Below are 23020 nucleotides of genomic sequence, written 5' to 3'. Positions count from 1 at the left end.
TTTAATCCTCCTTAGTGCTCATATTTTTTTATCTTAAGGCCAAAAACACACCAAAGCAGCGGTGGAGCTAAGCAGGCTGCAGCCATTTGATAACGCGGCAAAGTGTGTCCAAACTAAAAGTTGAGGAGAGTCTAACTTTTGCCGGCGAATTGTGGACAGACCAGCCAACCGATAAAGAGAATCCAGTGACTCCTGTGACATGTTGACCTACGTCACAAAGAACTGAAACAAATGAACACGTCCTGGCTGTAGGAAAATGTAATTATTGTGGCGAGCCTGGCGCTGCCTGGGGTGTTTCCGTATGGTTTCCAGCTTCATCAACACTACTATGGAGCATTGAGCAGTTTAAGGGTCATAGTATGGTGAGCTAAAAAAAAATTTGGAAAACAATGATGCAGCTTTAACACACCAGCCCTAGCAAATAAACTCTGACCTTCCAGGTTACAATAAGGACACTTAAATACATTTAGAAATGAAATATAAAATAATATAACTAAAAATAATTGTCAACCTGACATTCGGATGGACATTACAATTCCCTTTTAGCTTAACGTACATCAAACTGATGTTGATTCATGTGTACTGCCCCATCTGAATAAATAAATTCAAAAAAATTATTATAGGTATGAATTAATCTATTATTATTATCCTATCTCAAAGTTCCCTGTAACGTCAAAACTAGTGGGCATTTCAGTTCGGATTAAAGCCTCAGACAGCTGCAGAGCGCATCGGCAACTGTTTCCTGAGGTAAAGAAAAAAAAGGGTTTAAAAAGGAAGGCCAGACGGATAGTTGATTGAACTGTAGCCTGGAGAGAACCATGTAAAAGTCTCTATATTTGCTGTCTGCAACCCCAGCAAGACCACGGCCGTAAACCCCCCTCTGAAGCATCCAATTCACCCTGCACACTTAAACTGTGCCCACAACTGCTGTACAGAATGACTCAATCCAGCTTAGCAGATACACAGCAATACTCAAATCCCTCTTCCTTTTAATTCACACTCTCAAGGCGGGGTGTTAATGGCTTACACAACAGATGTTCAGTATGCTGCGTTTAGGTCCATGTGAGCTGAAGCCACCCACAGTCTTCGACATGCATGACAACCTGTGACTCTTTCTCCGAGGCAAAAAAAAAAAGAAGAAAAAAAAGCCTGTTCACGCTGCATCACACTTATGCTGCTCGCACAGGAACCCAATGGAAACAAACATGCGCGTGAGCACAAGTGCATGCGCAAGCACACGCAACATGTTGAAGACAAACGTGCAAAACAGTGAGTGAGGGAGAGAGAGCGTTAAATACGAGGAGAATGGATGTAGGAGGTGACAGAGGGGAAAAGAGCGACGGCAGCTCCCATCTGCCGGGGAGCTGCTTATGGGCTTCCTTGAGAGAGAGGTATCCACTTGGATCAGAATGTATGTATACACACTAATGCAGTAATGAGGGTTATTTGACAGAAGTGTGCTTTATGGCGACAATTAGAAAGGGGAGGAAAGTTGCCTCATCATGCATGGAGCAGTCAATTTTGTAAACAGCTGCTCTTCATCTGATTGGGAGGAGAGCACCTGCGTTCATTTCGACAGAATACGCTGATCAAGGCTATCCTGAGGAGCGTGAGCTAAAGCCCCGACAGAGCTACGTACACAACCACACCCGAGGCAAGGGGAAGCACATTTTTTTCCCCAGGTATATATGAATCTCTCTAGTCGAGAAGTTGTGCACAAAACAAGTCCAAATACATTGAGCATAAACAATTCGGCCCTGTAAATTATTTATTTTTTTCATCCCAGGAAAGGCCAGAGCACTCGCAAAGGCTAAACCAGGTGCGATGTGTTCATTGGTTTGACACTTTGACCCCGAGCTGTACATGAAAGGCCGCCACATTCTCTATTTTTCTCACGCAAGAGTTGATCTTGTCATAGGTAATATTTTCACCTATCTCGCTGCGCGGTCACATCAGCACATTGATTCTAATGTAATGGGATTTTGCCTCCCGCAGACATCTTGCAGTACATGTGTGCAAAAAGCCTGCAGGATGACAGTTTAATACTGTATTCGTCTCATATGGGAAAGATGGTAGAAAAGTAGCTGTCACTTCAGCATTCAGCTGGTACATATTGCGAACAACACAGTTAACCTCAGCTTAGGAGAAGTTACGGTATCACTACTCTGAAGCTCAGGGTGATGAGATGGATCCTGACATCTGAGACTTCCTGAATTCTGACTGTGTGTGTGTGTGTGTGTGTGTGTGTGTATATATATATTCTTTTTTTTTTTTAAAAGGAGCAGCCAACATCTGTACAAAGTAAAGCTTTTCGAAGCATTTTCAATGCTCCAGGCAAAATCTAAATTGGCAAACATTGTAAAATATGTAGCACTTTTGTTTTTTTTTTACCCACCCTGCGGCATGGCTTTAGGGATAGTAATACTGGAGCGTTGGTCTGTCCAACGCTTTGGTCCGGACTGAAATAACAGAACAACTATTTGATGGATTGCAATGAATTTTTTGGGAAAAAGTTAACGGTGGCCCACAGAAGATGAGTGATCGCCTGAATTCAGTTCTGACACCGTGAGGTTGGCATTTTTGTTTCTGAGTGAAATGTCTCAGCAGCCAAGTCAACCTATATCCTGAAAGAGTTACTGCAGACCTAAACATGTTTTTCAAGCTATAAACTAAATGACATGACTGTACTTTGATGTAACACCTCAGTGCTGGTGTTATTATTGTCATAAAAATCTGCATTTCATGGTTGAAAATGGCTCAAAACGCCATCTGCTGTTTTAATCATGCACTAATCTTGCAAGGCCGATTCTGAGGTAGAATGGACCATTTGGGACTAATCTCCGTGATGAGATGCAAGAATGTCAATGGCCTCTAATCAGACCCCTCTCCTCTAACCCTAGCCCTAATTTTTTCAGTGACCACTGTGTAGCATTACAATCACAGCACAGCCCATTTAGTGGCTGGCAAGTTAGCTAGCTAATGTTCACTTGCTAAATCCCGCCATGCTATCATAGCTATGGTGGCATTAGCAAGCGGGCTAATGGTCACCGACAGCGGTGTGTCGCTGCTCCCCTCCACTAGGGGTCTACAGCCGAGAGGAGAGCAAATGGACGGTACGGAGGAGATAGGGTTCATGCTGGCTGTATTCGACTTGCTACAGCCTCAACGGCCCCTCTCCTCCGGCAAAGTCTCCCAGCTGCGGGGAGTGAGGTAGAGGGTAACTCAGTCTCATATGTTGTCTGATAAACATTAAACCCATCAAAAATCATTCCCCCTGCAGTTAGCTATTTTCCAAACTACTATAGCTAGCTAGCTAGTGGGCGTGGTTTCACCTCTCAACCCCTTGCCCACTTTTTTTGTTGTTGCATTTTTCAAAATTATGCAGTGGGGGGACTTTGGCCCACCAAAGACACTTTAAAGTATATGCCTAATCCGACACTCATGAGTGTGATTGACGTGACGTGAGAGATACTCCACCCATATGAAGTGAGGCACTCCAGCACACGGCATTTCTGTCTTTAAAATGACGTCACAGCCGCGAGGTGCTCAGCAAGCAGGTCGTTCGTCAGTCTGAGAGAAGAAGAGAAGCAGCAGGAGACGGACCAGCCTCCTCTCCTCTCGAACGACAAACTCTCACTCCCCCTTTCTCCAACTCCTCTGAAGCAACTCTCAACCTCAAGGATTCTCCTCCGTCGTTTGCCCTCCTCCTTTTTTTCAGTTGCACCTATTTTTCTTCTTTTTGTGTGTTTTTGTTACTTTGTCTAACCCCTCCGCACCGCTCAACGCCACCAGAGATGTGGTGTGGCTAATGAGGACCCCCTACCAGCGGTGACTTGTCTCCTCCGTGCTTCAGAGGACCGATCATCATCATCCTCCAGCCCCAATTCTTTGGACGTTCATCTTCCTTTCAACAATGTAGGAGAAGGTGCGCTTTCATTTCAGCGACGATGATGCCAACTACATGCCTTTTTTCATTTTTTTTTGCTCGCCGCATCTTACATCTTTGTCTTTACAGCCAGAGGGGGGGATATGAAAGATTTCCATGAAGGCAAAGTTTGAGGGTACCTCTGTCGGTTTCCCGCTCCTCACCTGTCCTCCTGCACGCGCGAGCCCCTCTCCGTTTGACTGATCAGATTGTTCGCCATTAGAACAATTGATGCGCAATTTAAAAGAGACCTGACTGTTGTTCTGGTATTTTCAGTGGGGTTTGGCAGCGTTATTGGAGGAATTTGACGTGCGCAAGGTTGAAGGATATGTCTTAAATGATGGTTGCGTTGCTGACAGCCGGAGTAAGATCCGTCACTTGAGTGTTTTCATCAGCTACTGTCGACTTTGGAGGAAACCCATCTAAATGGGAGGCTACCTGGACGACTGAGTCGGATTCGGCAGCCGAGAACAATGTGGATAAAACGGAGTGTTGCGCGCAGGTAAGACACGAACATTTTAATTTTATGTTATAGTTATTACAGTGGAATTTGCAACCGAGAAACGTAGATGTTATATGATATTTCACATTTGACAAAGCTGTTCGACAACATGCAGTCTTAGTTATTTAATCTACGCCACTGCAAGTTATGAGTCTGCTGGAATCGATGAGTGGATTATATGTATCGATAGGTCTGTGAACAAAAAGTGCAAACGTAGGTTTTCTGTACCACAGTTTTCAAATATACCGACTCTTTTTCGTTGTAGTGTTGACACTGAAGATTTTTAATACCGCGGAGGCTGTATGTGGATATGTTTTGTGATGTTTGAAGCATATAATATGATCGAAAATTTCACATCCTGCACGCTGGGGGTCGCCAACAGTACGGCGCAAGCAACACACTAACACTCACAGTCGCGCGCGTTCAAAATACACGTGTACAGACGCGCGCGCGCACGTACAGCCTCAAGGTTAGGTCTGCCGGCTTTCTCTTTCACTTGTGAGAAACAAACACATGCACGCGTTTGTCATACAAAAACGCGAAATTCACAAGGTAAATTAGTCGGTGAAAAGATACATGCTGATAGATGCTGGCTCTGGGAGTCTGATACATATATGAATATATAATATGGAAGTAGTGGTATGTGGTGCACTGAGTATAGTGCTGATCCCAGGTATAGAGGAGAGGATGCCTTGTAGATGGAGCTTTACCTCATTCATCACAACATCCACTCACACTTTGCTTCCTTTCTCCTTCTGTTCTTATATGACAATTAAAAATGATCAACTAATAAAGGGATACTTTCTTTGTTTTTATGATGAGTAAAATTACATCCTTACTTAAGCAGTATGAAGACGAGTTTACAGACGTTTGACTCAGTTAGAGTCTGCAAACAAAAGCTCAAATTGAGCTCATGAATTTGCTGTAAAAGAGATTTAGAGGTGATGACACGCTGTGAAATGAGACCAAACCTGCCAGCGGTGGCATTCCTCCTGCCCTCCTGCTGGATCTCATTCCCCCACCAGTGGCTCTAATTCTTGCCCATTTTCAGCCGTTCATTTATAATGCATGACACACACACTGTAGCTACATCTTAGAGCTGACCTGGCAGGCTAATGGCAATGCATGCCGTAGACAGAGCAGTTGCATAAGATGATGAAATGAAATGCATTCATGTTCCCATATCTCGAGATTGATCGGTGAGAGGCACAGAGAAACCAATTTCCATCCTTAGAAATGTCCCTGTTGCTTGCTGACATGATGTGGAATGTCAAAATGTGATGCGAGGGTGAGCAGGAACTGCTGTTTTGGAGTTCTCGTTTGTATTAAGTCACCATGTTCCAGATTGCTGTTTGCCATCGCAGGCTAAAATATTGTATTTGTCTGTGATTGTCCTTTATTATGTTTGGTTTCCAAGACATTTAGTGTGTGGGATGAAGCATTGCTGGTTGTGTTTAACATTATTAGTTAAAAAAAAAAAAAAAACAACAAGAAGAAACGAGCAGTGACCATAATGTAGAGACAGCTTCTGTACCTGTTGGAACAAAGAACAGACCACCTACAGAAACCTGATGTGTGGGTGAAATGCAACAGCACTGAGTTTAGCAGCGTAGAGAGGAGGATGGATGGATGGATTCCTCAGTAGATTAAAGCCGTGGATTTTGAAGACGGCCACTGTAGTTACTCTTTATGTAATCTGGGCAAGACATCTGATTTAGACACCTTGTGGACTTGGACTGGGGGTTAATTCAGTATAATCGCTTATAGATTTTAATTCCGTTCAATTGTAATAACAAAAACAACAAAAAAACAGAATAAGTAATTTAAGTTATTTTAATGGAGTGTAGTTTTCTCTAAAGTGATGTTAAACAGTGGAACACTTGGATATTAATGTGTTTATTTTATGAGTGATTTGTCATACATTTAGTGCAGTGTGATATAAAAAGATATGGCAACATATTCCATAGACTATTTGAACTACATTGCCCAGCTTTAAAATGCCTCACTTCAGAAGACACTTCTGCTATAATGGAGCTGCAATAAAGTTTGAATAATCTGTAATTTGTTGTCTTTGAATGTCAAAAGATACTAAAACATAGCCATCATAACCTGCGCACAATTTGAAGTTGATGTCTTCAAATTGTTTCTTAACCAATTGTCCAAAGATCAGTCAGTTTGCAATTAAATAAAAACGAGTCAAGTGCAAAATTTGTGAAGCTGGGATCAATGAGTGTATTGCACCTTTTCTTGATACATTACTTAAATCAATGGTCAAAATAGTGGTTGATTAATTTTCTTTGAATGTATGTATTTTATGAGTATGGTTAGAGCACTTAAAATAAGTTGGCGGAACACAGTTGCTTGTTGAAAGCCTTTTGAAGCATCAATTTAAAAATCAATTTCACAAGTAAGATTGAAGAGGTGCTTTATCCTAATCAAAACACACAGCACCGAAACTTTGGCAATGGCAAGAGGTTGGTTCATCGGATGAATAGTGTGCAAAGCCCAATTCCCTCTATAGCATGACCTACCAAAGTATATAATTATTACTCAGGAGGATGCACATGGAAAGGAAAAAAGTGCCAGTAGGAAGACACACTCGAACCAACACGTCCTGTGAGCTTGCATGCTGCTTTGCCTCTTAATTGTGACACTTTACAGTCAATGTTTCTCAAGTTTCATACATGTAGTATCTCAAAGAAGATAAATTTAGTTCCTGTAATGGTCCAGGATTATAACTAACCAGAACCAGAGAGTGTCTCACTTGAGGGCTAACCAGCAGGGATTCATCTCTCCCAGGCTCGGCATCTCCGGGCTCAATATTTCATGAACGTCACACAGTCTTAGGTCCCCCACGGTGAGCTCTCATAACGCGGAGGCACTGGAGATGCAATCAGGCCTCGGCACACTGCAGCTGCAAAATATAACTGGCGGAGACACCAGTTGCCTTTCAGGAGGGCTTCACTTGTCAGTTTCCACTTGCCTACGACCGAATATGTTAAATCCAGATGACCCTCCATGTGCCTGGCCTTTTCTTTCCTGGATAAATTGCTGTAATTAATGAGGATGGGGTAACTGTGATATGTCAAGTGATTGAACATAAGGAAGAGAGAGAGAGGCAGTGGCTTGAATGAATCTGGAGCTCGCAAATGATGTGCAAATTTATGTGCGTTGATATTCCTGGTGATCATGTGTTTAGTATTCTGTGTCTAGTACCCGCAGAAGAAAACTGCTTTGTATCTGAGTAATAGTCTAATTCTGATTAATATCACTGGCTTAATTAAACAAGGTTCCTAATATATCATATAATTATACTCCACACTGAGGTGAGAAACAGTTGCCCTTGCACAACATCATCAGTCTAAAACAGCAGCGTCAGGTGTATGACCAGCCGCCGTCCTCACTAGCTATTCCAAGACCCGCGGGTCTAAGCGTGGCATTACTGTGGACGGGTCCATCAGATATTCAGATATTCCTGTGATTTAGGTGCCATCTTAATAGCCTCTATGAGGGTTATTAACTGGGCCTCTCTGGAGCGTGATTAACCTAATTTGCAGGGAAATAGGCTGTGTTGCCTCTCTGAGATCCTATCCTCTGGAGATGTGTGTGTGTGTGTGTGTGTGTGTGTGTGTGTGTGTGTGTGTGTGAGAGAGAGAGTGTGTGTGTGTGTGTGTGTGTGTGTGTGTGTGTGTGTGTGTGTCTGTGTCGTAAACACCCTGTGCTCAGCAGTCTGTTAAATCCAGAAGGACCAGAACAGGTTGTCCCTGTGAAATAGTGTAAGAGACAAAACAGACATGGATGCTGTTTGGAAATACAACCAAGAGAGAAAGACAAGGGAGAAACTTGCTGTTGCTCAGTACAGCCATCGAGACATAGGATGAGTTAGAGACAGGCAGAAGTGGACCATAACGGCCACATGGCTGCATAAAGGATGCTTATCATGAGAGGACTGGAGCTCAGCTCATATAGCTTTTGGAAAAATCACAACACTACTTTTTTTTTATTAAATATGAAATAGCAATGATTATAAGTACATCACTTTTCGTTTTGGACTTGAAAATACTATGAAACAGGATTCATAGTCCCGTCGTGGGACAGTAAACCTTTCCACTAAAACATATAAAACTAATTGTTGTTCAGAGGTGGGCTAACAGCTTCTTAAGGCAGGTTTCTGAGCAGGTGACAACTTAAAGAAACCTAATGATGATCATTTGAAAGTCGCAAATTAGTGTTAATTATGGGTTATTTTAAGATGGATCTATGAGCTACTTGGGCCAACAATGACACTGCTGTCTTCCTCAGCTAACAGCCCCTCATTCAGTGCCCACCAAAGTGCCAGCATCCCTCAGCCTGATTGGGTTTAATGACCAGCTTGTCCAGTTTGGGCTATGCGAGAAAGTGTGTGTTTCTATTGCATTGAAGCACATCCATCGCAGCGAGTGAAGGAACTAACGGTATGGAGCTCATACTTGATTCATGTAGCGAGCCTTCTGCTGGATCAATACTGCCTCTACAAAGGATCGGATTTATCCGTCATCGCCCTTCCCACTTACTGGCCTTCTCCAGGCACAGGTGGGCGCCTCTCAGCGGGCCACTTTCCACGAAAAATACTTCAACAAACAAAAGCAAGCTCCCCCTAAGAGTTGGGCCAAAATAAAAAAAACTTTGACAGTGAGAGGCTGAGCTGATTGGGGCATTGTCCTGCTTGTCTGATCCTTTTTCCCCTTCTTCTTCTATTTCACCCTATTCCCATGCTCTTTACAGCCCTGCTTATCTTTCTGAGCATGTGGGTCATGTACACTGCAGTGAGGGTAATTAATGAGTTGATGCAACACCCTGGCTGTTGCATCTTAGACCCCCTCAAACCACACACATATCTGGAATCGCATACTAAATTACTATTCATAATAAGTATGATGTCAAATTGAGTATCAGGTGAAATGTAACTGCATAGTCTGTGAATTTAGTGTAAGTGAGAAATGCCGCTTACTGGTTATACTCAACTGCCCCACGGCATCTCTTTGGAGCCAGGCTCAAAGCTGTAATATGTGTCACTTTATTATGTTTTAATATATTTTCAGGTGGAAAAGTAACCGTTTAGATCCCCAATGTGTGGTCAGTTTATCCAAATGAACTGTTTGAATATTTGCTAAAATATTTTCAAAGATGTGACGGACTATGCTAATGGTGAATAATCTGCTGGTAATGGCAGACTTAATCATTCATTTAGCAGGCAGTATGCAGCATGTAAGAGGCAGTAAGTCAGTATGGGATTTTGAACACAGCCATACACTTTCCACCCTTTCTCTTTTTCTTACATTTTCCACTCTGTACTATGTTCCGAACTCAGCGATGCAACATGAATGAGTTCAGCCTTACAGGCATGGATGGGGTCGGTCTGTGTGTGTGTGTGTGTGTGTGTGTGTGTGTGAGTGTGTTGTACAGTACCAAAACATATGGAAGATTTCATAGAATATTTGCCTCCCAGGGGCCTGCTGCACAGAAGCAATCCATAAATCTCTGGAACTCTTTGGAGAGCCAACTGTGGTATTTATCTCTCTAATACAGGATATCTGCTGAGGAGAGCTTAACTCCTACACCTCAGAGCCTGTGTTTTTCAAAGCTAAACAACCGCCATGCAGCAGATCTTCGAAAAAACACAACCAAGGCATGGAGATAATTCCAAATAGGGTATTGTTATTCAACAGATGTGATGAGGTGAAACACATTGTAGAAGTCCAGTGGAAGACAGGACACTGGCACTCTCCAAAATAACATGTCAAAACACTATCGACAAAGATGATTCTCAGCTTCCTCTGCACCAATGTTTTTGACCTCTAAAGAAGTCATTTGTTTCCTGTATAATAAGTCATGTCTAAATTAAGGACTTGATAACTATATACTAAATTTTAAATGTTGGATTCTGTTTTCTCAGAGTCAAAATAAGAGTTTAAACGGGTCGTTGTAAAGGGGATGATGTTTATATGAGCCAGTTATGAGGCAGAGTACCTGAGAGCAGCGCTTGTGAACACCGGGCCAGACTCAAAACTTATGTCACTCGGTGGAATGTATCACTTAGACGAAGCAGGATGCCCTCATAATCAACAAAATAGAAAGTGGCAAACATAGTGGGAATAAGTAATGTGATTCCTGTCTATCTTGGCTATAGATTTAGCCTCCACAGAGCCATTTGCGTGAGTGTGTGTGTGTGTGTGTGTGTGTGTGTGTGTGTGTGTGTGTGTGTGTGTGTGTGTGCATGCTTGGCTGTATTTGCCCTGTCGCGTAGTCTCAAGGCTTGAGCACACAGCCCGTCCCAGCTCCAGCAAAGGCACTGCATATTCAACAGGCTGCAAATAGAGGCTCAGAGGTATCACAGCTCCAACGGAGACAGGATCAACCCCCTCGGCTGTACTGCATGAAACGCAAATACTTCCAGAACTACGGTGCAAATACGGCCCTCAACTAGGGCAAAATGCTTGTTTGCTAAACTATCTGGTGCATGCATGCGAGTGTGAAAAGATCAGAAAATGTGTAGCACTTTAATGTAGGTCATTAAGTAAAATATCACCATAATACATTATAATTACAAGATAATGATAATGATCACAATTATATCAGAAAATGTCATGAGCATTATTTTTTCCAGGGGTGACACTGTTGAAGTATTTGGTATTTATTCTTGCACACCCTGCTCATATTGCATTTAAATGTCTTATGAGCTCTGGAGCCCTTACAAGATGATGTATGAGCTTAGTAAATATAAGTTAGGTCACATGCCTGAGAATAACACCCTTAACTGTGTTGTACCGGGTATGTAGCATAATCAGATGTATTATCACGTACATTCTCCTGCCACTTGTCAACAATAAACAAATAACATAATTGTTCCATAATCATAAGGCATTAAATGTATTCTTTTTTGTAATCAAATAACAATACGGCTGGTGATATTCATATATTTTTCAGCAGAAATAAGAAAAAGTGTAGCCAAAGTAATGTAAAAACATTGATTGTTGTGACCTATAAATTATGAGTGTGATGGGATTTTGATAACCGTACAACACATTTTTATCCTGTGACATCTGGTTGTAATAATGTGCATATAAAAGCACAAGGTTTATCAGCCGTTTCAGACACCAGGGCCTAAACCTCCAGTATCTGCCACCCCCCATGAGCTTCTCTCAGAAATTAAAAAGGCCGTTGGAGCCTCATCCCTGAAAAGTGCTTCGCACAATGGAAGTCGTGAGAGTGGGAAAAAAAGTGCAGCGCAAAGGCGGGGGAAAAAAATGAGCAAAACTGGATTAAAATAACAATAGAGCATTTTGCTAATGGTCCATTTTGAGCTGCTGCTACAGTATGATACTGTCTGTGAGAATGATAGTGGATAAGAAAGGTGATGATGTCTGTAGAGAAGTCCTAATGCGCTGCAGATCGTACTGTGTGAGAATGTTTTTGTTGAAAGCAGAAGTATTCTGACTCTCATTCGTCCTCTCAAACATGTCAACTTATTAACACACATGCCTGCAGACAATTGTGATGAATTAGGCTTAGTGCTTTTGTTTTGGTGAAGAATTTACCTCCGAGTCTGACAATTTGTGAAGCACTAGTTCAACAATGTGCTAAAGGTTGCCTTCAGTGTCACAACAGATCCTATTGTGTCCAGGACCGTGGCCCAGGTGCCAGTTAAAATGAGTTTTAAATGGAACAATGGAGGAATTCATGTAGCCTCATAATTCATAACTATCCAATATGCAGCACCATTCATCAAGGCTGCAGAGAGCTCCTTTCAGCATTTTGTATACCTTCTGACATTTTCAATTTGCCTTATCATTAACAGTTTATTGAGTTTATTGGACTGGAATGGCAGCCCTGCCATATTTTTCCCATTAATAACGCATTTTTCTGAGAAGTTCAGCCTTCATAATGGCTATATGTTTTCTTAAATGACAGTTGGGTGTTTCTTTCAAACTGTTCGCATGATTACACTCCCTCCCTTGTCTGGGTTTTATTTCCTTGTGCAAGTGGAGATGATTCCGGTCAATTTAGGCGTCACCTCTCAAAAGACAATTGGTTTGCAAAGTATTGCAGCTATGGTAGATTCACTTGCACTTGTAAAGCGCTTTTCTAGTCTTCCACTTAAAGCGCTTTAACACTACATGTCATCATTCACACCCATTCATTCATTGATGACAGGGGCTACCATGCAAGGTGCACCTGTCCATCAGGACTAATTCGCCATTCATACCCATTCACACACATCTTACAGGAGCAATTTGGGGTTAAGTGTCTTGTCCAAGAACACATCGATATGAACTAGCGGAGCCGGGGAATTGAACCGCCGATCCTCTTATTGAAGGACCACGGAGACACGGTCGCCCCTGCTCTAGCTCTGATCTTCCTGTCCGGTTGCAGCGATCAATGCATTACAGAGTGGAAGAGTAGTGAGGTGAGATCAGGATAACTTTCTATGACACCGTGGCATCAGTAAATACCTCCGTCCACTATGAATAACATTACGTGTAGAGTTGTATCATAGATATGTATTTGATTCATGCACTTTCTTTTGTTTGAGACAATTATGAGCAATGTCCTCTTAATCTTAGCTTTCATGAATGATAATATAAGAGCATATTACTTATCAATTTAATTTATTTATGATGTAATTCAACTGACTAACCCAGGGGTCGGCAACCTTTACTATCCAAAGAGCCATTTTTCCCAATTTTCTGGATTTGTCTGGAGCCGCAAAAGCTATTTGATATTACATCTTAAAAAGTTTTATAGTTATATTATATATACCAAAAAATATAGTTTGTTGTATTTATGAAATTATAGAACAAGAATAAAGACAATTCTTGACATGTTGCTATTTCACCTGTTATAACAATATCAAACTCTTATGAAGAGGAGAAAAAAAACTTGCTCAGTTTGCTGCAGCAGTTGAGAAATCGCTCTTTTTCGCTCATCTCCAGTGTGATACTGTTCAGCAAATGCTGTGTGCTTGTTCTTGACGTGCGGTGAGGTTCGTGGCTGGTGAGGCACTGACTGCACACTTAAGTCAGATTTACAAATATATGAACCCAATAGAGTATCTAAAATCACCATTCAATTGGCAGCTTGCATATTGACTACTGGTTGTTTTTCATATTTCATATCAGCATTCTTTACACACACATAGTTAAGGTACATATTTGATTCCACTGGGAGCGTGTGCGCCGCGATCTGCCCCACCGACCTGCCCCACCGGGAGCGTTTCAGAAGCGGAGCGCCACCCGTGAAATTCATGAGATTCCGCGATAATCTGTGTAACAACCCCGGATGTATAAAGAGAACAACAAACACATTAAAGGTTACTTTACCTGTCCGACGTTGAATTGCTGTTGATTTGGTCATATTTCCCTGTTTTTTGAGACATGTTTAAGCTTGGATATAGAATCTTACATTTTTGTGGTCAAAGCAAAATGTAAGAAGAAGAAGCGAAGTGTAGAAGAAGAGCAACGACAGAACAAGCATAAACCCGACCCGTGGGCTCTCGCACGCCCTCTTCTTTGAGGCAGAGTAGTGTTTGCCTCCCCTCTGTGCTTTTTCACTGCGGTTCGATGTCAGATCAGCAACACTAAATATGTTCTACACACACGTGAAATACTGTACCTATTCTATGGAAAGAAAGGATATATAATAAAAGTGTCTACAAATATTACAGTGGTGACAAACAATGAGAAAGCAAAAGACACGCGCTCAACCCAGTTTGTGAGGGATTGCGCAAGCTGAGGTGAGGCACAGCTCGTCACTGCCTCACCTCACGTGTCTCCTCTCTGTTTGAACAGGACATGCGCTAATTCAGCGATTTTGATTATAAAAATGCTTGAAATGATTGGATTACAGAAATTACATTTATAGCACAGATCAGTAGATACATATACATTTTTATTTTATTTCATCATTATTTGTTTTTTACTTTTCATGATGACAGGGGAGGCTCTGCCTCACCTGTCTCTCCTGACCGCACGTTCCTGCTTTTTACATAACATTTCTCGCCACATATCAAACAGGTAAGCCAGCATCGTTGGCAGTGAAAGCAAATGAATACGTCCACGCAGAATTACAGGGCGGGGGTCTGCAAATCATGATTAGCCACCTGCAGGGAAAGGTGCTTGACAGCGATGTAATAGGATGCTTGCGGAGGAAGCAGCTGTAATTGGAGTGATTAGTGAGCGGCGTGTCCAGCGGGGTTATCAGACCTACGGAGCGGCCATCTGAAGACACGAGCGGCTTTGAGCAACCAATCTACTTCCTGTTTACACCGGCCCCACCCGCATGCCCAGTGTACGTGAATAGTCACGTGATATTCGTTTTCAGGCGTTGTAGTCTGGACGGAGATCATCTTGAAAATGATACTGAAGCACCGTGTGGACGGAGATCGTTTTTGTTTGTGAAAACGTAGTAGTGTGGATGTAGACTCAGGGAGCCACAACCGAGGGGCTAAAGAGCCGCATGCGGCTCCGGAGCCGCGGGTTGCTGACCCCTGAACTAACCCTTAAGTGCTGTTTGCAATGCATTATTTTCTTGTAGTGTGTGGTGGGTTTGACCTATGAAACGATCAACAACGTTAACAGGATTTATCCTCTGGGAACCTGGAATGTCTCTACCAAATTTCATGACAATTGTCCAGACACTGAGCCTGATCTATCCAGCGATGCTTGTGCGGTCTAAAACCTTTGCTTGGTGAAATATCGGAGGTACAATATTCAGGTGCATTGATCATGTTTGTTACAAATACTGCAGGACTTGGCAGAGTCAGTTCCCCAGGTAAACGGATAAGAGGATGACAGGTTGAGAAACTTGCAAATAGCTGGTATATTGTTTTTATGCTATAAATGTAAATATAAGTGTGCAGCAAGATGTTGGAGATGTTCTATCAGTTCTATCAGTCTGTTGTGGCCAGTGCACTGTACTTCGCCGTAGTCTGCTGGGGGAGCAGCATTGGAGCCGGAGACACCAACAGACTTAACAAACTGGTTAAGAAGGCCGGCTCCATCATCGGCTGTAAACAAGACTATCTGGAACAGGTGGTGGAGAGGAGGACACTGAAGAAACTATCATCCATATTGGATAACCTGGACCACCCTCTCCACCACCTACTGCAGGGACAGCGGAGCACTTTCTCCAACAGAATGATCCAGCTCCGCTGTCATAAGGACAGGTACAGGAGAACATTCCTGCCTACTGCTATAAGACTGTACAATAAATCACCTCGGGCCAAATCAAATCGTTAAACCTCTGCACTACTGTTTATTTAGTTGATTTAATATTATTCTGTTCTATTAACTGTGTATATAGTGTGCATTTTTTATATAACATCCTTACTATATTATAACTGTATATATTGTGACATGTGTATTTTTCTTGTATTTTCCTTTTTATATAATATTAAGATTTTTTACCTGTGACCTATTGCTGCTCTGTAACCTATTGCTGCTTGTAACAAAATAATTTCCCCTCGCGGGATCAATAAAGTTAGTATCTATCTATCTATCTATCTATCTATCTATCTATCTATCTATCTATCTATTCCATCCAGACCCCCAAATTTTATTCTCTAAATAATGTAGAGCTTTTTATGCCGCCACCTATGGTTTCGTTTATTTGTTGTCCCCAGTGTGTGTAGAGAACAATGCAAAAGGAGGAGGAATACCTGAGAGACAGGTGTATTAAGAGGAGCAGAATGGTCAGGCAGTGTGTGTGTGTGTGTGTGTGTGTGTATGTATGTGTATGTGTATGTGTGAGAGAGTAAACGTGTTTCTGGAGCTTGTAGGATTTAAGCTTCCACATATTCCCTTGCTCCCCTCGAGAGTTTTGCTCTTTGCAAGCACCACGCAATATAAGTGCCTTGCTTTTGTTCTATACTCTAAATGTCCCAAACGTCCCTAGCCCCATCGTCTGCTTTACCCCACACACACACAGTGAAGATAAAGCAGCAGCAAAATTGAAACTGCAATACTGTATATGAATGAAATCAGTTTGTGACAAGGAAGGAAGAGATTATATAGTCATGTGCATTAATAGGCCTCCAGTGGCTTTACAAATGATACATTGTAGTACATACATACAGTATAAACAGTACACAGGTAAACAATTATGCCTAATATTATTATTGCCTCCCCTGACAGGTTACATTGATGTTGCATTCCAAGTGTATGTATAGTTTGAGTCATCTTTATGATTAGATCATTGTTAAGTTTTGGTGCTGGTGTTTAACTCCAGTGATCTCACTCGCTGTCTTTAGGATGTGCTAAAGGTTGTAGCAGTACTTGACATTCTGACTCATAAAAGGACAAGTTGATCGATGTTATTTTGTTTAACGTTTCTTGGCTTTAGAAGCTGCGCCGTCAGTAAATGTAAGGTTGTTGACAATGTCAATCCCGAGATATTTAAAGGCTGAAATTCTTACACCTCGTACCCCATCAATCTCAGTCAGTGGCACTATAGACGTATTACTCTTAAAGTCAGTCACTCCTGAGACAGTTTGTTATTTACTGACAGCTCTAAAGGAAGGCAAGCTTCATGGTTGCCGAGTAAACATGGCATGTGCATGGCTCCAACATTGTTCTACGTTGTTTACAGGTTACCAATAGGCATCCTCCTGCCTCCTGAACTGTTGGTTGTAGCCTAAGGGTGTTCCTGACGAAGATTTTAGATTGTTGAATCTGGTTGGTCAAGTCGACTGTCGAATCATTTTTTATGAGCTTGTCGATTCCCCTCTGAGCTTTAAGTATCTATATAAAAACAGTAAAAAACAAGTTCCGTCAGCTATTAACGGTAGCCAAACACACCGTCCAGAACAATAACAGTGTTCAAACTACTTCCGCCCCACTGTGTCCATGGGCGCAGAGTGGCGGATAGGGGATGGGGCTTGTTGATGCACTCAGCAGTGTTATTCCTAGCTGCCTCTACTGGCCAGGGGCTGGTAAACAGTGGCCAGTGAGGTCAATGGCAGTACAAACCAGGCAATAAAAGGTGTTTTGAGAAAGTGTGAGTCATCGCAATCATGAGAAGTCCTTGAGCATGCAGCCATTACTGGCCTCCCAAAATATTGTCCTGTGTGCTGTAGCAGGGCTTCAAGCTGCAAACAGTTATTATAGCGCCACAAACAGCTGATTCTAAGTGCCTACCCCAGGTGATTTTAGAGAATGATGAGGCTACTTTCCTATTTGAGTGCGCTGGTAAATATATTTATTCTTTGATTCTGAAACCGTAGCCCTATGTTGTCGTTATTTATGAATGATGAATCATCCTTTGCTTCACAACCACATTCTCCTATCACTGGGGCGATTTGACTGCGAGCTTGGCCGTCAAATCAGGGTCCTTAAAATGCATCGTTGAATAGTTAACTATTCAACGATGCGTTGAATAGTTAATTGTGACAATTGTGATTGGTTTAAAGAAATACAAACAAGCCATAGCATTTTTATCGTATACCACAATGATATATGTGGAGTCAGAACTTCATTTAGCGCTGACACAGCCTGGTGGACACAGGTCTGGCTATGTGAGACTGCCAGAAGTGTAACATGCTACCATTCGTACAACTCGGTCCTTGCGATTCTTGCTACGAATCTATCCGTCAGTTAGTGCTAGGCGGTAGCACTAACTGCCAACCAACCGGCCGGAACAACCGGTGTTTTGCCCTGTTAAAGAGCGTTAGTTGTGGGTTGTTAATTGTTGTGTTATAAAGTTATAACCATGATTAGGGTTCCCTCTCAATACCCTTAAGACAACTAGCTCCGACCGTAGCGCTCATAGCGGCGAACAATATATTGAGAGTAACAGCAGTTGTTTCGGCTATGCCGGTATGTGAAAAATTCATATCATACGGGAAATACATACAGTCTCACAAACCTAACCTGTCTCATTCAGAGCATGTTTGCAACTTGTTCACTTCTTTGCTCTGCAGCGAGAGCTTACATCTCTGTATTTCTGTGTGCCTGTGTCCCTGACTGATAGCCAACCCTCTATAACTGTTCACTAACCATTAACCGTACAGATCAGTGCCTTGCATACAGAGGTGCTGCGGATTAAGAGTTGGCAGCCACGATGTTGCTTGCATTGTTGTGGCGAATTCTGCCACTTTCCCAGTAATCTGTGTTACCGCCTTACATACTCTGTCAAGTCTGGTGTAACATAAGTGAGTGTCCTGTCGAGAGAGAGCGAGAGAGAGAGAGAGAGAGAGAGCGCGTTTGTGTGACGTTGAGTGTGAAGTTATCAGTATACTGTAGCTGTGAACTTAGCAGTGCAGTGTGTGTGCAGCGTATTTGCCGGTAAATAAATGCTACAACTCAGCGAGACCCAAGGCAAGCTCCTATGTCTTACTTGCCACTGGCTGATTAAAGTGAAGGGGGTTAGCCCAGAAGATTGCAACAACTCTGTCTCAGGCTCACTTAAGGTTCCTTTTAACTGTTTAACTGATAGCATTAATCGATCAAAATGAATTTAGTCGGTTAACGGTTAAACAGTTAATTGTTGACATTCCTAAATATGACGGTGTATGTTAGTACCTTTGCTTGTGTTGCTTCTCTTTTACAAAGAGAGACATAGTTAAGTTAAATTGCTAAGTGCTTCCCTACTTGAGGCTGTCTCAGCATTACAGTACATCACTGCTGACCTCCTCTTGAAAACAGTGATTATTCTGGGTCAGACTCTCTTAAAGCTACATGCTGGAATTAATGGAACTGGGAAGGGCAGAGAAGGACTGTTAAACATGTCCTCTTTTTCCTCAATATGCTGCAGCAAAAAAACAACAACTGTCCCCTTACTAATCCCAGAGGGGTCAGAGTCATTTCTACAAGATGTGAATTTATGTTTTCTATAAGACAGCAAGGCAATTACCAACATATTAGAGAGCAATAAGTGATAGTGATGCAATTATTTACTGTGCGTCAGCACTGGTCATGTTTTTTTTAGAGGTCAGTTTAGTCTTTGGGGAGATTAAGTGGCATTTTTAAGCTCCCCAAGGCTTCATGTACTTGTGATTTTACGGTGACGCTGATATGGCTTGAACCCTCCTCTATTGTCGAAAGCTGTTATCGTAGTGTGACAGTGCATGATGTCATTTATGTACTGTACATTCATCAGTCTCAGCTCACCAGGCAGTGATCTGTGGAACAGAAGATGGATGTTTTCCCTGGACAGCAGAGAGGTGCACTTACCGTGGACGTGGAGCGCTCAGTTTTCTGGGCTCAGCAATAATATCATGTCAGGTTGTAAAAGCTCTCTGAGCTGCTGATGCACCATAACACCATTCCATTACCAGAGCCAAATGTAGAGGGTTTGGGCGAAATGAGCCAAAGTATAATGTCATAGTGACAAACACGAGTAAAACACAGTGCTTTAAATTAATTCAATGTTTAGCACTTTTGATGGAATTATATTATGATGATGATGAGATAACTTCATAATACATGTTGTACATCTTTAATGGTTCCAATCTAATTTGAACTAAAAACTATTATTACATAACAGTATATATTCAATTTGTCTAGCCAGAGAAGGTAGTTATTTAAAAACACATATTTTTGTTGTTTATTCAGTGTTTCTTTTTGCAGCCTTTACCCAACATCATTTCCCACAATCCCTAGACCATCTTGGGTTGAATGTCCATGATATAATAATAGTAATATTAATTTACAGCTAAAAAAGATGAAAAATGTACATTAAAAGAGAGCATTCTTGGTTATTGTGTAATGAAAGTTGCATGATGTAAGGATGCTTGCTGGTAAATTGTCAAAGGAACTGTAGCTACTGTGTATGTTTTTTATGCCTTTTTTTGTATGCGTTCACATTAATCTTTGTTTACCTCTGAAAAGCTAGAAAAGTAGATAATCATTAATGTTATGTGGTTAGTAAACCACAGGTAACACTTTGCCTTAAGTCCCCCTATTTAGCATTTGGAAGCAGTAAAAAACATTTGATAAATTGGTTTATAACAAATAAAAAGACTAAATAAGAGATGGCAATGAAAAGGCCTTTCAAGATACTTGCTTTTGTTGGACAATGTATTGTCCCAGAAGTAGTTTTAAAAAGATCATTCCCCGATTATTATACTCTGGCTCAGTTAACAACAAAAATTGTGCAATGTCCAAGTCTTGTAATGGTCGCGAAGATCATGTCGGCTACAATGTTGGTGACATTCTACAAGTAAACAGACAGAAGCTGTGTCTCAATTCAGGGGCTGCAGCCTTCGAAGGCTGCATTCGTAGCGTCACAGCGCTGCGACTAGACTGTCCCATTTCGCAAGTTTGTTGAAAACTCCTTCAAATACAGCCGACGAATGCAGCCTTCAGGTCCCAGATTTGGAGGACATATCTGATGTATCCTTCGCGGCCCATCATATCCCGAGATGCATTGCGTGCCGATGAAGATTTTATTTGAACCAACATGGCGGCGATTGATGCGGGACCTGGAGAATTCACTTTTAAATGTAAGTATTGGGTTTCAACTCACTAGAATGTCACCGATACTAATGTTAAAGCAAAATAAGCGATCATATAACATCATGTGTGTCAAAATGATTGGTTAAGTTTCGTGACGTTCGTAACTGACAAGCTAACTAGCGTTAGCCGCTGCGCTATTACCAGCTCGTCTTCCTGCATCCGACCGTAGTTTGTAAAGTAACTTTTGATAACTTTTAATAACTTCACTTTCAAACCTCAGAGGTTCACTGATATCTTACAGAGATTGTAACGATTTTACAGATGATTTATACTTCATATTAACGGACCAACGTGAGCTCAGGTAGACAGGTTATCAACCTGAGATATCACTTTAAGTCTGGTAACGTTACAAACATTGAGATTAATTACACAAATACCTGAATTTGAGTATTTTGCTAATTCTGTTCTTGTTTTGTTACAGGGAGCCAGGAGCTGAGGGGGGAGAACAATGGACAAACATTCAGCAACCATGACTTTGAATTAAGCTATTAGTCCAGTCCATTTGTAATATCTCCATTTGACCATCCTGTACTTAAGGTTACAGTTACATTAGCTCTCATCTTATATTGGTTACATTATCTCTAGTCCTATATTACAGTTACATTAGCTCTCATCCTGTACAAAGCCTTTACTAATAAGACAACCAGTAGATCCTTTTGATGTGTTATTGTTGCTGTCACAGAGATGACAGTTATGTCACCTTTTTCTTTTATTTAAGTTGAAATAAGACATCCATGTAAATGATTTCTATGTGAATTTGTGTGTATTCTGCTGTGTAAAATGTGTCAATCTTCTAAGTTTGCATCCTTGTGTTAACTTTATTGATAACTGTTTAACTTTTCATAATGTTCTCAATGTGATATGGACAATTTTGGAGAAAATGTGCCTGCAGGAGGGGTTGGTGATTTATATAAAAAATATAATGTATGTGCATATGTGTTACTGCAAAACAATAATTAATAAACATGTTTGCTGACATTTGTTTTGCTGCTGTTGTTAATGTTAACTGCCTTGATTGATTTCCTCTGCTTTAGGATTGCTATATATATATATATACATATATATACGTATATATATATATGTATATATATATATATATATATATATATACATATATACGTATATATATATACGTATATATATACATATATATATATATATACGTATATATATGTGTGAATTAAATAAAATAAATTCATTGATAAATACATTGTTTTAATTACTATAACTGATTGAAAATGAGTTATTTAACATAGTAACTGATTATTAATTTAGAAAAACAATATTATGAAAAAGAACTATGAATGAGTTATTGAATGTAAGATTAAAAAACTGGTTAAAAACACCAATCTAAAACCTTTACAGTGTATATATACTGAAAAGTTTTTAGTTTAATGTATGTGTGTGTGTGTGTATATATATATATATCTATATATTTATATATATATATCTATATATTTATATATATATATATATATATATATAGATATATATATATATATATCTATATATTTATATATAGATATATATATATATATATATATATATATATATAATACTGCTGAGCAGGGATTCTGCTACGGAAGCAGCAAGAGGGGGGGGGGCTGGAACAGCTGGTGACGCAAACAGGAAGTCCTCTGTAGCGTAGGCCGTCTCATTTCGGAGACCGCACGGTCCAGCCTTTGCGGTCCTCAAATGACTCGGCCGACGTAGACCGCGAAGGCTGGGTCCTCTGAAGGATGCAGCCCCTGAATTGAGACACAGCTAGAGTTAGTCAACACAACGGACAATATCGAGGTAAGCAAAAATGATTGAGGTCATGTTCATACACTATATGATATATACATACATACATTTGACATCAGAAAAATGTAGTGAAAATATTATGAAATATTATGTATACATATAAACATCAACTCTCTCTCTTTCTCTCTCTCTCTCTCTTTCACACACACACACACACACACACACACACACACACACACACACACACTCGAGGGGCCATTGTTGTAATTTGATGAAGCAGTCAAATGCAGCTTGCCTTGCCAGTGGGGTCTCCAATCTGCCCTCCTGTGTGTGCTGCCCTCACAGTGAGTCATCTGA

At 41.1% G+C, this 23020-nt stretch overlaps 1 protein-coding gene across 1 annotated transcript in view; it reads left to right on the top strand.

Moving 5' to 3' along the window:
• The first annotated feature begins 3585 nt into the window (after positions 1-3585).
• Positions 3586-23020, top strand: part of ajap1 (adherens junctions associated protein 1) — a 60200-nt gene continuing 40765 nt past the window's right edge. Inside the window, exon 1 of the mRNA XM_068733255.1 lies at positions 3586-4427. Coding sequence (XP_068589356.1) covers positions 4399-4427 — 29 coding nt within the window. The 5' untranslated portion in view covers positions 3586-4398. The remainder of the gene's footprint in view (positions 4428-23020) is intronic.

The sequence above is a fragment of the Cebidichthys violaceus genome, unplaced genomic scaffold (genome assembly GCF_023349555.1).
Source record: "Cebidichthys violaceus isolate CVI_PGR_0920_01 unplaced genomic scaffold, fCebVio1.0.p SCAF_6, whole genome shotgun sequence".
Taxonomy (NCBI): Eukaryota; Metazoa; Chordata; class Actinopteri; order Perciformes; family Stichaeidae; genus Cebidichthys; species Cebidichthys violaceus.
The sequence above is the reverse complement of the archived record's forward strand: the minus strand, read 5'-3'. Positions and strand labels throughout refer to the sequence as shown.